At 30.3% G+C, this 16582-nt stretch overlaps 1 protein-coding gene across 4 annotated transcripts; it reads left to right on the forward strand.

Moving 5' to 3' along the window:
* LOC18599915 lies at window positions 13-13487 on the forward strand. 4 transcript variants are annotated; one of them, XM_018120832.1, is made up of 8 exons: window positions 13-509; window positions 894-1769; window positions 3029-3144; window positions 4047-4107; window positions 8817-8890; window positions 12020-12093; window positions 12763-12833; window positions 12943-13487. In XM_018120832.1, exons 3-8 carry the CDS (start codon window positions 3080-3082, stop codon window positions 13189-13191), a joined length of 594 nt encoding a protein of 197 aa, XP_017976321.1. In that variant the 5' UTR covers window positions 13-509; window positions 894-1769; window positions 3029-3079; the 3' UTR covers window positions 13192-13487. The 4 variants fall into 4 exon arrangements, with proteins under 4 accessions (XP_017976321.1, XP_017976319.1, XP_017976320.1 ...); XM_018120830.1 differs by having other exon boundaries at window positions 13-1769; XM_018120831.1 differs by lacking the exons at window positions 13-509; window positions 894-1769 and having other exon boundaries at window positions 2955-3144.

Consider the following 16582-nt stretch of genomic DNA (forward strand, 5'->3'; position numbering starts at 1 on the left):
CTCTCTCTTTCTCTGTCCCTGAAATTCTTGCTAGATTGTGAGATTTCCCTTTGATTTTTTGGTGTCAATCTTGTTTACACAGCAAACAAGGGAGAAAAAGTTATCTTATGAAAATTAAGCGTTGAAGCTGTGGTTTTTAGGCCTTACTTAGTGAAGCCACCAATTAGACATGGTTGCCGCCTTCTCTGCGTAATTGTACAGACTTCACTCCTCTCACCATCGCTTATGCCATGAGAGTCTTTTGCAGTCAAGCTTAAGATTTGAAGTGGCATGTCGAAGAGGTGATCAATAAAAGCTACTTTTCAAAAAAAAAAAAAAAGCGTTGAAGCTGTGGTGTTAATTGGTTGAAGATTGGTGTCTACAGGTGGGTATTTTAAGCTATGCCGCTCTGGATAAGGCCTTTCTATCCTGGCAATTAAGTTTCGGGGTTGCCGGCAGCTACAGCGGCAACCCTGGTTGGAGTGACGGCATTCAATTTTTATATGGGGATTGTCTCTACCCGAGATCTGGTACATATGCTTGGTCAAAATTGAGGCGAAGCCATCTATATAATACATTATAATTTTGATCGGTTGAAAGCAGAAATATAACCTTTCATGATCATAATTATATGTTCTTCACTAGTACAAAATTTTCCGACCAAACCCTGCCCATCCTTACCCTCATGTTATGATCTTTTTCCATTTTGAAGCTTAGATAAACAGTTTAAAGTGTTTCCTTTCAAATGAATTAAAAAAAAATGAAAAAGATGAATACGTGGATATCCATATCAGGGAACGTGCTTCGGTGTATGGGATTAGTTTAACGTGCTCCTGGGCTACAATCTTTCAACTACTTATAATTGTTTTGTAAGAGGCGTGTTTATATTCTTCTGGTTGACCTCAATTTTGCAGGGATGGTAAATAGCAGGATAATTCATTATGTTCTTCTGCTGAGAAACAATGATATTCTGGTAGTGAATGATGTTACATGAGGCCGGTACTCTGCTGTAACAAGTCTTCTGCCATTGTTGGAGGTTAAAGACTTCATCAGCATTTTGTATCTCTGCTGGAATTAGTACATAACATATTGGAGGTTAAAGACTTCTTTGTACGGTATAGCTTTGTTGGGGCGGTCTCTTAGAGATGCCTGAAGGCATCTATATGCAAGACTTACGTTTGCTTGATTTTCTCAAGCATTTATCTAATGAGTTCGATGGCGCCTTGGTAAAAAATTAAAAAGGAATTTTTAACCAATTCAAATCCTCTGTCCCCATTTTATGACTCATCTTTCATAAATTTCCACATTTCTATATTTATTTCTGATTTTTTTCTTCTTTCTCTACTGGCAGATGGTAAAGTAAACTTCTTTCTTCTTTTACTTCTTGTTGTAGTCTTCTCCATATGTTGTTGTTCCAGCAGGGAAAGCAGATGAATCACGGCTTTCAAGTCTGGTGCGTAATTCCATCGTCATCGGTGACCAAGATAGTTGGCCTCTGGTCAAAGCTGTTAGAATCAACCTTTTCTAGACAAATATTTCATATGTTATTTCAGTGTCTGCTTTAGCTTCTTACAGAATTTAAAAATAGGCAAAGTTGCATTGTTTAAGATATGCCTATTGTGAGTTATAAAATTTCTTGGAGTGAACGTCCACAATTACAGGGTAGTTGGCTTTCAAGAAAAAGGAGTTGGTAGTTGTCCTATCGGGTGATTAGGACGATCGGGGTGAGGATCACAGCAAGGAGTGGGTAGAGGAGGCTGCCGAAGCGGGAGTTTCATCACCGGAGATCGGTTTAGTACCTATTTGATCTAGATTATTTTTAGCTTATTTATTTTTTAAAAGTAAAAATTGAATTAAATAGTATTTTGTAAGAAACTTTTAAAATTTTTTTTAAAGAGTAAAATTTTTTAAATAAAGAACTTAAAAAAAGGTTTCAAATAAAAGCTTTCTATTCTCTTATTCTTTAAAAAAAATACATTAGGTTTTTAGGAGAGTTTTTTTTTTTTCAAAAAAATCCTTTCTCAAAAAATACTTCTTACCTCCCTCCTCATCGATCTCCTTCTTCTCTCCCCCTCTGTAAATCATCATCCTTTCAGTTTTTTTTTTGTTCTTACAAAAATTTAAAAAAAAATCTAAAATTCAAAACTACGTTTAAGTACTATTTCTTCTTTTTCTTTTTATTTTATTTTTCATTTTATTTTCTATCGTTCTTTTTTTTGCTTTGAAAACTCTTTTTATTGTTTAATATTTCTCAATTTATTGTTAAATATGATAATTATGTGATGTTTATTTGTTCTTAACTTCTTTCTGGTGTATATAATATTTGTTGATTATAACTGAAATAATTCGTCAAAAAGTCAATTATTGTTCGTAACATCAATTTTGTTCAACTCTAAATGTCACAAATTTTAAGCCAATCTTTGAAAAATAACAACAAATATTATTTTTATATTCTTCTTTTATCTTTAAGCAATTCATAATATTATAAGAAAAATTATCTTTTTTCACACTCATCTTTTTTTGTTTGATTCAATTCTTTTCCTAATTTATTAAATACTCTTTATAGTAATTTTAATCAAAATTAAAATTTATATAAGTTCTTTTACTAAATAGCTTATTTATAAAAAAAGTTTATAAAAAATAAATTTACCAAACAACTTTAACTGAATTTTAAAAGTTATTATTTTTTATAAAAGCTTTATAATAGCTTTTAAGTAAAAAAAAAAAAAAACAGGTCAAACATGCTCTAAGATTGGGATATGGAAGATAGAGAAAGGGGAGAAAAATATGAGAGAGAAAGAAGGGAAAAAATTAAAATTAAACATGTATTAATCAGTAGTTAAAAAATAGACAATTGATAATTTATGAGAAGTGAAACATAATAAGGGACAAGAGATGGGACAGAGGATTTGGATTCAAAATGAACTTTACATTAAGCATGCATACAGACATTTATATATATATATATATATATATTTGAAAATGACAATTTGATTTTAGCCACTAGAAGATTACAGCAGATTATAGGCTAACAGTTTCTTCAAGCCAGGCGGGGAAGAAGTGAACTGATAAGGTGGACTCAAACCTCTCCCAGGCTGACATGCGACACGGTGCATACTCAAAGCCCACAATGTGCGAAACTGACATGCTAAAGAAAGCAAATAGGTACTCTTTTCTGACTTTATGACCCTCTACCTTTTGATTTGAATATCTTGTTTGATAGTGGTTTAGGTTTTGTTAGGTAGGTTTTAAAGCCTTTCTTTTGTTTATTTCCTTTTTTTCGATCAGCAACGGGGCAAAAGCCCTAAAGAAAATTAACAATCTTCAATTCTAGGAAAAAGCAACTCCAACACATCCGCCATTAACAGGTTAATGGCTGCATTTTTCTGCAGCACACACATTCAAAAAAAAAAAAGGTCATGGGAAATGCATCCTTGTTGTGCAGTTATTCCGACTTGATCTATTCGTGTGTCTAGCACCCTTAGGGTGATTGGGGATGGTGATAGTACCTTGCAATGAGTGTCAAATAATATTTGATCAAATTAATTAGGATTAAAATACTCTAGAAATGAGTTCAGATCATCTTTAGCTTACATGAATATTTTCTTTAATCATCTAATGATGATTAAAGATGATGATAGATAGTACCTTTATAAATAAGTATTGGACACTATTCGATGAAACATGCTATTTGGTTTTTACTTAACTCAATTAAGTAAAATTAAAATATCTTATAAAAAAATTAGGATCATTTTCTCTCAAGATGAATATTTTTGTGAACTTAACTCTAACAACAATAGAAAACAGTGGTAATAGATTATAAATGGGTATTCAATATTATTAATTTGATCTGATAAAATAAAATTAAAATATTTTATAAATGAATTTGAATTGCGTTCTCTTGACATAAATATTTTCAGGAATGTAATTCTACTAGCGATTAGGGATGTGCTAATGCCAATTTGAGTTTGTACAAGGCAACCCTAACGAGGTTGATTCTATGGTATAAGTACTGAATATCCATCAACATTTTACATGATTGTCTTGGCGTCTTTTATTTTTTGTAGATATGGTTATCTCGATGCCAATATCGTGCGGAACACTCAAGAGTTCTGTGGACTTATGCAGGTATTTGCCTTATAGTATAAAATTATTAATGATTGTTACTTACAATTTGGTTTAGTTTAATGCATTACCCTGCAGCACAAGAAAGAAAAATAATAAAAATATTAATAGGGAAAGCATGGTTTCTGGTAAGCAATCACTTTCATATGATGCTTCATTAAGATCTAAATGTTTTCAAATTGTAATATAAAAAAATGTGTAAAGATTAGAAATCCTGTGTCTTCCAATTTGAGAATCCTTTTTATGATTTGCCAATCGTCGCGAGCAGTGGAACGATTCTCGGCAGACTCGTTAAACTGTCGTGCGATGAATCGTTAGAGGCAGCGGTCTCGTTGATCATGCCAACGTCAATTGACTGGTCATATCCATCTGGATTTGATGAGACTGCCTCAAAAGATAAGATCAAAAAATTTGTTGGGGGAGAAATAGAATTGAAGGGTAATTGGAAGGGAAAAATATTGGGTTTGTGTGCGTCACGGATTGCATCAGATTAGATAAGGCTAAATTCGTGCATGACCAATTCAGTCTAGCCAATCAGGTAATTTGCTTACCTCAACAAGCTGGACGTGTGTTTTTCGGCTCTATATTGTAAACCCCATCTGTTGCATTGACAGTGTGGGCTACCGGAGCTAGTCCAAGTTTTTTCTTAGAGTTGTACAAGGACAGCCCGAGTCACGTCGAGTCTTAAATAATAATTATTTATTTATTTTAACAATTTTCTCCCCTATGAATGAAATTCCAACTAGGAAATTTAGTTAAAAACTTAAGAGACAAAAACAGCAAATATGATTTTCCTTCACATAGTTCATTTCCTTTTTTAATAAATGAAATATTATCTTTTACCCTAGTACGTACCTACCCATTCCTTTGTTCTTATTCCCCCAATTTTTAATGAATTATTGTTTCATCTTCAAATTTGCTGGCTTAGTCCACAGGAGCCAACTACCCACTCCTTTGTTCTTATTCCCCCAGTTTTTAATTGAATTATTGTTTCTTCTTCAAATTTGCTTGCTTATTCTATACGAGCTACCCACCCCTTCTTTTAGTCAATTCTTTTATTTTTTTTTAACATTGCAATTCATTTCTCACTGGTGAACCAAATTGCTGAGGGTCACAAAATTCAATTGAATGAATTTTTAACTAATTAAGCAAAAATCATGCTTAGGTCTGGACACCAACTCATAAAATCGACTTTATCTGGGCTTTTGTATTAGAATTTAAATATAAAAATTAGATTTGGGGTGATTTTTTTTTGTCCTAAAAAATAAGGTATTTTTAAAAATAATTTTTAATTAAGATAAAAGATTTTTAGATAAAATTATCTTTAATGAAGTTTCCTCATATCAAAGGCACGTGTTGAAAAAAATGTTGTTATACGTCAGTTTAAGGTATTTAACTCTAAACGTTTATATTTGAGTGAAATACAAAGATAGAAATTAAGTTACAAATCATATTAAAAAAATATTTTTATATACCATGTTGAAAAAAAAATTATTACACTTCATATTTAAGGTGTTTAACTCTAAAAGTTCATGTTTTAGTGAAATACAAAAATAGAAATCAAATTACACGCTATGTTCAAAACAATGTTGTTACATGTCATGTTAAAAAAAAGTTGTTACATACTAGTTGTTTAACTTTAAGAGTTTATGTTTTAATGAAATACAAATATAGAGACCAAGTTACACGCCATGTTGATAAAAATATGTTGTTACGTGTCATGTTGAAAAAAAAGTTGTTATATTCTGTGTTTAAAGTGTTTAACTCTAAGAGTTTGTGTCCTTATGCAATACAAAGATAGAGACTAAGTTACACATCATGTTGAAAAAAAAATTGTAATATGCCATGTTTAAAGTGTTTAACTCCAAGAGTTTATATTCTAATAAAATGCAAATATAGAAACCAAGTTAAACGCCATATTTAAAAAATATTTGTGTTACATGTCATATTCAAGAATAATTATTACATGTCATGTTGAAAAAAAAAATTGTTACACGTCATATTTAAAGTATTTAAATCTAAGAGTTTGTGTCATAGTGAAATACAAATATAGAAACCAAGTTAAACATCATATTTAAGATATTTAACTCTAAGTGTTTATGTCCTAGTGAAATACATAGATAGAGATAAAGTTACATGCTATATTTAAACCATATCATATGTAATAGATTTGTTACACGTCAAGTGCAATAGAGTTGCTACATATATGCATAACATGTAATAACTCTGAACAGTGTTCTAATTTAAAGATTTCACTTGCAACTTCAACCCATCAACTTTAGAGTTCTGTGAATGTAAACCAATAAACTTAAGAATATACATTGATGTCATTTTTATTCTTTGATCTGTAGATTGACGACGATATGATGAAAAATAAACAGAGAGAGATGGCAATGGTAGTAAAATTAGCTAGAGCTGGATAGCGGGAGAAAGAAAATTGAGAGCATAACCGATGAATACGAGAGAGAGAAATCTATAAAATTAGAGAGAACTGGATGACGAGAGAAAGAAATTAAGAAGGGAAGTTTTGATAAATGGTTTAATTTGTTTGAAACGGCTTCAAGGGAATTTTTGTCAAGTCATAACAAAAATTGGATAAAAATAATAGTTAGGGGTTATTTTTGAAATGGTTTTATGAGATTGACCATTTCTCACAATTTTCTCATTAGATTTTATTTTATCAACTTATTATTATATTTTGAAAAGATTGATGATCAATGACCATGTGAACTTTACGATAAACATCTAATCTAAAATAAATTAATAATAAGTGGAAAGACTTTTGTTATATTTAAGTTCTTAAAATTATTTAAATTTAATTGATTGAATTTTTTTTGTCACCACTCCAATGTTTCTCCTCATGTGTAGAGACCACGTACTTATCATTTGACATAAATCAATGAAAAGAGAATCTATGGAAGGGACAAGGAATGGGGGCCCTTGTTATAATTATATGTATAAGCTTAATTTAACAGATGTAAGATTTCTTTTCTCAATTCTCACCTCTTCAATAATACGAGAGCATTAAAATGGTGATAGTCTCACATCTCTTAAATTGGGGTACCTTATCATACAAATATAACATGCCTACTTTACTTATTACAAATTAATTTTAAGTTAGACGTTTGTCCTAAAAATTTAACAAGAAATTAGAGCATGTGTTCCCTTATTTGTTGACCCATCTGTGAGTTTCTCTTTTGTAAATTCATGCCACGTGATAGGTTTATGGTCTTTACACATGAAGGGAAGTTTTAAAGTGGTTATAATCCCATATTAGTTATATTGGGAGGTGTATTGGACGTATAAATATAACAATGGTCCATGATCTATTGCAAATTGGTTTTAGGTTGGAGGTCCATCTAAAATTTAATAAAAATTTAGTATCGTACTAGAGCAATCACATGACATGAATTAACAGAGGAGGGATCCATGGAAGAGCCAAAGAATAATGCCTGCTTTGATATCATTTTGAATTTTTAAGACAAGTATCCAACCTAAAATCAATTGTAATAAGTGGATAGGCCCTTGTTATATTTATATGTCCAAAATATTTGTGATTATCACCTTTTTAATACTTCTCCTTACATAAAAGGATCACTATAACCTATCACGAATTTTTAAGATAAGCATCTAACCAAAAATCAATTGGCAATAGGTGGAAATACCTCCAATTTAATAACATGTTAAATTTTTACTAAATTTAGATAAACATTCAATCAAAAATCAATTAACAATAAATGAAGAGACTCTTGTTTTATTTATATATTCAGATACTCCAATTTAATAGATGTGGGACTATCATTATTTTATTACTCTCTTTCACTTAGAAAGATCACAAACCTATCACGAGGAATAAATCAATCGAAGGGAGACACACATTAAGGCCAACGAATAGGGACAACGCTTAACTTTGATACCATTTTAAATTTTCAAAATGAACATTTAATCTAAAATCAATTGATAATAGATGTAGATGCCCTTATTATATATTATATCATCAAGATAACTCTATATTCATAGAAATGAAACATTATCACTTTGATACTTTTCCTTACATGAAAGGATTACGTACTTATCACATGACATGAATCAATAAAAGAAAAACCTACGAAGGGGTCAACGAGTGGGTAACACTTATATTAATACCATGTTGAAGTTTTAGGACTAATATCTAACTTAAAACCAATTGATAATAAATGGGGAGACCCTTGTTATATTTAGATACCCTTAAAACTCTCAATTTAAATTGACATGGGACTATAATTAATTTAATATAATAAAAATCTCTCGAGTTATTATCAATTAATTTTAAAATAGAAACACGTCCTTAAAATTCAGCTAATGATCTTACTATTTGTCTACATGATACAAGAACTTTAATAAAATAAAAACCCCGTTATGAATCGTGACGTCCTCTATATATACAACTATCCACACCTCTTATAATAAAACGCTCTGTTCCGTACAAGAAGAAACTCAAAAATTCACAGCAATGGCAGTAAACGTAAATCAGTCTCCTCTCACAATTGTTAGAACACAATCATCGCAGATCAAGCAAAGGGTGCTTCAAGAACCCTATTCGTTCATAATTTAATTTCTCTTTCATACCCGACTACTACTACTACTATTATTATTATATCGTTGCTGTTGTTCATTTGGATTATTGTTAATTTTGTTCCTGACTGACGCCCGTCTTTGCTTTCTTGCCCCAGAAGAGAAGGAGGCTGCAGGCATGCTGTCAGGTGGAAGTAATTAGAGATGAACAAGAATGTAAAGAAGCGCAAAGGTTAGAGAAAAATGCAAAGCCATTTCAATCTGATCAATTATTCCAGCAACTCCGCCTTCTTTAGTAGTTGACCTAACAACCCGAATCCCAACTTGCAACCATTTCTCCCTATACAGAAAACCCATCCCCAGCTTAATTCGCTTCAGCTTGATGTTTCAATGAAAACAATGAGAGCAAAAAGATTTTACTCAAATCATAAGCCTTAAATTACTTGACTTCCACCCCATGATTTCTTTTCCTAGCTCCTCCGTGGCTCATTATTTGGTTTGGTTTAGAGAATTGAAAGCTTTGATTTCAATTTGGTTTTTAAAGTTTTTAAAAAAGAGACCAAACTGAAAACTGAATTTTAGTAATAACAAGTATTATATAAGGTTTATAATATTTTGATATATATATATACTATAAATAATAATATTTTTACTAGCAGTATATTTATTTTGTGCTTGTAAGAGTTTTGTAGCGATTAATTTTTGCTTAGGTTATCAGTAGCTTATTTAAATTCTTATGTTGCACTTAATTGAATTGTTGGTATTTAACTTGAATGCTGTGGGTCATTTTAATTTATTAATTAATTTGAATGTTAAATTTAGAGCCTGTTTGGTGTAGTTATTTTTCATTTACAAGTTATTATAAAGCTCTTATGAAAAATAATAGCTTTTAAAATTAAGTTAAAATTATTTGATAAACTATTTAGTAAAATAAATTATATATGCTCTAATTTTGATTAAAATTATCATAACGGATATTCATATAATCTTTAATCACCTAATAAGTCAAAGTAGAATAAGTATACTTATATACGATTTCAAATATTAAATCAAAGAAATTTATAAAGAAACAAAGTAATTCTTAAACTTGTATAATAGTAATAATATTAAATATTTTGATGAAGAAGAGAGAAAACTTTTAAATAGTATCTGATTGTAGCTTTAAATTTTGAGTTTTCTTTTCTTTTAATCTTTGTAAAAATAAAAAAATCTTAAATTTTACAAATCTGTTGTTAGGTCTTCTATTTTTTTTCTAGTAGTTTTTGTAAAGAGAGATAAAGGAGAGGGAAATAGTGATTTTGCGTTGGAGAAGGATGATTTGCAGAAGAAGAGAGAGAATAGGGAGATTGATTGAGAGAGAGATATTTTTTAAAAAGCTTATATGTTTTTGAGAGAAGAGAAGAGAAAACTCTTATTTGGAGTTTTTCTTTAAGTTTTTTTTTTTTAATTTATTCTTTCTAAATAAGTTACTTTTTAAAAGTTTTTCAAAAATCTTATTTGATTTAAAATCTGTTTTTATGAGATAGATAAGCTAATAAAAAAAAAGCCAAACAGGCACTTAGTAGAAAATGCCATTAAAAAACTAGTAGAAACATTTTTTAGGCTTATTAAAAAGGTCCAATTCAGACAAGAGACCAAACAAAATCAAATTGATTGTATCAATTATTTATTTTCATGTGGTTTTTGTTGAAATTTGATTTTTTTTTGAAAATTACGTTTTAAGACAATTCAAGCTCAAGTCCGACTGATAATGATTTTTTTTTTTAAAAAAATTACATTTGAAGCAACATTTTTTATTTGTTTTGGGTTCTTGATTGGATTCTCCATTGCATGTTTTCTTTCGTTTTTGTTTTTTGGTTAGAAAAGGGGTTGTTTTGACATATGACAATTTGGTTGAACTTGGGATTATGGGTTAGAGAAGATGTGCTTGACAAATTTTTGAGTGTATGTTGTTTCTCTATACAGAGCAGGTTTTTAGGTAGAGGGTAGAGAGCTTTCTTTTGTTTCCTTTGCTTAGGTTTGGGAAGGAAATTGATATTCAAATTTGTGAAGCAGTTTTCCCATGCAATTGTATATGTTTTTTATTTTGCACAAGTTAGAGGTCTTGTGCCACTAGAAGTTTTTAACAAACAGTTAAAGATTTCGAATGACATGGTGACTTAGTGTTAATAAAATCACATTTTAAAAAAAAGTCAAACCGATCATGTCATGCGAGTCGTACCTATCTTCAATTTAATTATATGCTTTAAAAGAAGGATTAATCCAAAAATGGAGTCGTCTACCAATACAACTAATTGGAAATGTGGGTTGGTGTTATTTTTTCAATTCCTATCATGTCGGGTTCTGGTAAGTTCTAAATAGATTCATGTTGAGTTGGAGTACTACAGTTATTCCAAGTTTGAGACACCCTTTGGTATATTTTGAGGTTGAAAGTGGCTTTTGAGTTCACAGCTCCATATGCCACACACCTCTCAAATGAAACACAATCAAAATTTTTGACTGTGATTTCCAGCTTAGCTAGATAGCTATGCATAACATATGCATGTTTGAATATATATATATATAACAACTAGATAGCTATTTAATTATTTTCTTAAAAAAGGTAAAAAAAAGAAATGAAATAGAAAAAAAATTGAAACTTATGATTGGTAGTATATTTTTCTCTGGTGTATATTTGTTTTCTTATTCAAATTATAATACTAATAGAGGTGTTTATGAATCGAGTCACAGTATTAAATATCTCCCGTTAAATGTTAAGTTTAAGTTTCATAAAATTTGCATTTAGTTATTTTATTTTTAGAAAATATAATATTAAGTTAATATTAATATTTTAATAATTTAAACATATTTTTTATTTTAATATTAAAGATATATTATTTATTAATATTAATCGAGTTGATTCAAACCCAAAAAATTCATGGCAAACTCGACCCAAATTGAATCGAGCTCATGGGCCTGGGTCGATATCCTAGAAGCTAACAAAATAGAAGATTCACACCTTCTTCTCTACTGGGCATGATATAATTATATATGAGAGAAGGAAAATATTAAACAGAGAAAAAGCCTTATAATTGCAAGTTTACAATCATATATCTATGCTCTCTTCAAGTAGGTATTACTAACTTCGATTGAGTTGAAGTAGCTGATGTCAACCTTTATATCACATGACAGAAAAATCATGAAATTAGAGTTATCCATCCCCAGATGAAAAAGATACACTCAGTCAAAATTATATCCATGTATATATATAATTAATTATAATTATATATAATTGTATACTAAAGAATATTAAGAACAAGTGCATTTTCTTCATATACAGTGATCGGATTATAATTAATTTGTAACTTCAATCTGTCTACAGTTCATATGGTTCCTTTTCGAGAAGAGAAAAACAGAAATGTCCATCTTATTCTTCCTCCAATGGCATGAAAACAGGTGAGTTTTATTCTTACATTGAGAACTCAAAGAGGTGGACATATTAAGTCATTTAGGTTTTGTTTTTCGGGATATTCCTTTTTATATTTAGTTCCAGTTCTAGGTCATTGTCTTTCAGATCAGTTTTGCTTAAAATCAATCGGGAGGGTTTTCTAGTTCTTTTGCTTTCGGGTTCGAATGATTTCTGATTCAAATCATTCTAGATAGGTTCTAGTCAGCAAATTTAATTGTTTTGAGTGTGTTATTTCAAATTCCAATTTCTCTTTATCTTCTGTTTACTTATGTGGTTTTCTACTTAATTTTAAACGTTAAATGCTTCCATAACTTATTTTTATTCAGCATTGACATATACTCAACCAAACTAGTAAAAACCCACTTCGGTTGGAATTAATGTTTTTACAAAAATTGGTTCGAATAGCTCAAAAGCAAAGCATGCATCCACTTGCACCTTTCAATAATTAAAAGTTATATGTATAAATTAGTAACAACGTGCATGGTTTGAGATTTCGTTTTCAAAATTGGGTCTACTGCTCATAATATAAGCAAAACTCTATTTATCTACCTATTATCTTTCATGAAAAAAAAAACTAAAGATTGAAACACACACATACACGATTGCAATTTTTTTTGTTTCTCACCTTAATCAATTATGTAAAACTGTGTACACAGAAAAGCGGCCAGCAGGAGAAGAAATAACTGCACAAGCAAAAAGGAGCGCCCAGCCCAATTCAGGCCTTAAGGTATCGTACGACTAATTTTTATTTCTGAGCCTCCAACTTGTTAGAACATTATGTTAAACTATAAACTTTATTTATGGTGTTTGAACCTTTCATTTGCCTGCCCTAGCAGAAAGCAAAGAAGCGCCTAAAGAGAATGAAAATTGAAGTGGCAGAGAGGAGAGGGGAGACAACGTTGATGATGGAGTTGCTAAAGAATGAAAAAAAAGAGACGGAAATTGCTGTTGGAAAGATTCAGAATGATATTGAGAGAATGAAGAGAGAAAATCTGCTAAAGCTCGAAAAGGATGAATGCACCCGACAATTTGTTAATCATATGCTGGTTATCTTTGAAGCCGAGGACAACCTCATGGTTGATTAATTATCGACTTCAACTATTGGACGAATAAAAGTTTGTGTTTATCAAGCAGTATACACAGAAATCACCATGTGCTGCTTGATAAGTGTCTCTGAAAAGTTCTGGCTTTGTTTCTCTGAGGACCGTGTTTGCTGCTGCATAGTAAAAATCCATCCGTTTGGGTCACCATTTCTACTGCTTTTCTTTTCCATGACAAAACATTATTGCTCCTACTGTTCACCCAACCTTAAATTTTGACTTGATACAATTTTCTTTTTTGCACTTAGCTTGACTAAATTAGTAAAAAGAACTGGAATTCGATTATTAATGCAAATAAATAGCAAAAATCGGAGCGTTGTACAAGGCAGCTGGTTCAAAGAATGGACTATAGCAAATCAATCACTAGATTAACCAAGCAACAGGCCTATAATTGTAATTGTGGTTCAATATCAACTAGGTCGGCTTGGTTTACAGGCCTAACCATCTAAAAATAAGTACATCAAGGGATGGAATTTGCTTGCTAGTTGCTGCTTATTTGCTTAGGACATAAGGCCCAACTCAGTTAACAAACAGCTTGGGCTTGAGTTCAGTTGGGTGCTTCAGGTTCGCCGTGGTAGTTCAAAGCTTGGGCGAGCCTTGAGAAACTCAATGGCCTATGTCATGCTACGGTGACGTGTCACCTAAGTTTCTAAAACGTGGACCAAGTCTCTTAGATGGACTCGAAGTCAAAACCTTTTTAGCGTTTTTATGTTCACGTAATTGTTTACGCGACACTCACATCTAGGTCCCACGCTCCTCTTGCCAGAAGGTGGTGCTCCGAGTCATAAAAGAGGCGCATAAATAACTTCCCCAACTATATATTTGGGGTGTTTAAGAGAGTTCATATTAATTTTTGTGAAGTATTATCTGTTTTGATTCACTAATTTTATGATTTTATTTTATAAAAAGAACCTCACAAGTTGAATGTATTGTGAATTTTTATATTTTTAGTATCACTATAATATATAGTCGATGTAAGATTTATGATTTCTAAGTATTATCTTGATGATGTGAGATTTATATCCACGCGAGGATAGTTAATATTCAAGACACTAATTGTTAAAATTCATATTAACCTTTGTGAGTTATTGACTATTTTAACCAATTAGCTTCATGATTTTATCTCACAAAAAATACTTCATAAATTAAAAATAATATAAATTTTTATATTTTTAATATTATTTTGGTATATAGTCGATGTGAAATTCTTAATTTCTCTTTTTTTTTGTTAAGAATTTCTCTTCGATGTTTCTCTTTGTTAGAAACCTATCTTTTAACTTGATAGATCTCGAAGATACAAAATTTGTACTACTTTTATGGTAATCTTTATATGTTTCTTAGTACTTGTATTTTTTGAGCTACGGTACAACATATTCATAGGGGTGGCATAGGCGTTTGCTTACTTGTATATAGCTAAAGTCTGGTACAATATAAGCGTAGGGGTGGCCGATGCTCTTACTTATATATACATATATAGTTACGTATTTTCCTAGCAAGCCATCTTGACCACGACAACAGTATGTTGGGGGTCTTTTATAATTTAGAACCATCATCTAGCTTCTGTTTTAAATGTCTTTTCTGATAAATTGTTTAGGTTACTTTAAGATAGATTCCACTTCCAAAGCTTTAATTGTTTAATAAAGTGGCCGGGTTGTTTGCTGTTACCAGCACCTACCCTTGTTGGAGCATCAGCAATCGAATTTCACTATCACCTTGTCACAAGCCAACATCTGAGGCAGAGGGAGGGGGGCCTAGTAGGGGCCCCCGCTCTCCAAAAATTCCAAAATTTATATATTTTATTTTAAAATTTTATATTTATTTTTTAAAAATTTTATAATTTCAACTTTTTAAATATTAAAATTTTCATTTTTACCCTCTCAAACTTCAAATTCTAATTTCGCGAATGAGTTTGATGATCCCATCAGACCAAATGGCAGAATCAAGAGATTTGCTTTGGTCAAATTTATGGCCAAGCCATCGGATAGAAACCTAATGATTGGCGCCATCGAATTCGAGGGATATTAACATTCACTTGGTTATGTTTAGGATTATGTGTTTCTAACCGAGCTAGCAAGCCCCGTCTTGACCTTGGATGATAACCATCTTGGCGGCCCTACTGGCTTTTACTACGCTCTGTTTTTGCCCTTTCAAAATTTTTTCTGTTTTCTTTTCCCCCCATGACATAAAACTTAGGAGGGTATCCGGTGATGGGTCTGTATCACCTACTAATTCCAATTTAAGCTAATTAATGCCTTTAGTCCTTTTGAATTTCACTTTCCCTATATAAAAAACCATCTAATATCAGGAATTGTAGCAGCGTTCCACAGGCAGGCAAACTTAAGCTAGAACTCAAAATAAAAACTAGTAAGACTTTGTGTCCTGATGTAGCAAAACTGCAAAGACTTGAATATTGCCTTCATTGACAGAAGCTAACTTGAAAGTGTTCTTGGACAGTCAAAGAACGGGCTGCAGGCCTACAGCAAATTATCACCAGTATTTTTTTTTTGGGGGAAGAATTATCACCAGTTCTCTATAGATAGAAAATTATGGACATCCCTGGTTCACATACATAACCAATTAACCATCTTTATTTTCCAGCTGGCCCAATTAATCGATGGTTAGGCCTTGCAGCCCACAGCGAAAGTCTATAGTCTACAGATAACAATTGCACTCATTCGTAACCTTAATTTTATGTTTTTTAAAATGAAAACATTAATCACATTTGATTCGTCGAATAGATAAAAATAAAATAAATTAGTTATTATGTAAAAATAGAATGAAAATGAGAATATAATAGAATAGATATTATATAGTTTGGTATGATGAATAGAATAGAGGAGAAATAATTATTATGACTTATTGCAGTGTTTGACTAGTGATAATAACTTTGAAATAAGAAAAAAATAAAAATAAAAAGATAAAATACCCTTTATTATATAAATAATTATTTTATTTTATTTTATTTTTAAATATTAATATTTTATTTATAATCTAATCATTAATATTATAAAATATTAATGTTTTATTTATAATTTAAATATTATTATAATTATTTATTTTTAAATTATTTTATTTTTAAACATTAATAATGTATAATTTATTTAAAATATTAAAATTTGATCGTTTAAATATTAATATTTTATTTATATTTTAATCATTAATATTAAATGTTATCATGATTATTTATTTTTGTTTTATTTCATTCTTAAATATTAGTAATTTATATTTTATTTGTAATATTTATAATATATAATTTAAATATTAATATTTTATTTATAAATTAATTATTAATTTTTTAAATATAAAAATATTTTATTTATAATTTAAATTTTATTATGATTATTTATTTTTATTTAATTTTATCTTTTAAATAGTA

Source organism: Theobroma cacao, chromosome 5, assembly GCF_000208745.1.
Source record: "Theobroma cacao cultivar B97-61/B2 chromosome 5, Criollo_cocoa_genome_V2, whole genome shotgun sequence".
NCBI classification, from domain to species: domain Eukaryota; kingdom Viridiplantae; phylum Streptophyta; class Magnoliopsida; order Malvales; family Malvaceae; genus Theobroma; species Theobroma cacao.

Excerpts from the sequence above, each read along its gene's own strand:
- LOC18599915 (XM_018120830.1), top strand. The coding sequence starts at position 3,080 with ATGCGACACGGTGCATACTCAAAGCCCACAATGTGCGAAACTGACATG. Across the intron at positions 4,108-8,816 it reads AGTTCTGTGGACTTATGCAG|AAGAGAAGGAGGCTGCAGGC; the intron begins GTATTTGCCTTA and ends TTCTTGCCCCAG. Across the intron at positions 12,094-12,762 it reads CTCCAATGGCATGAAAACAG|AAAAGCGGCCAGCAGGAGAA; the intron begins GTGAGTTTTATT and ends CTGTGTACACAG.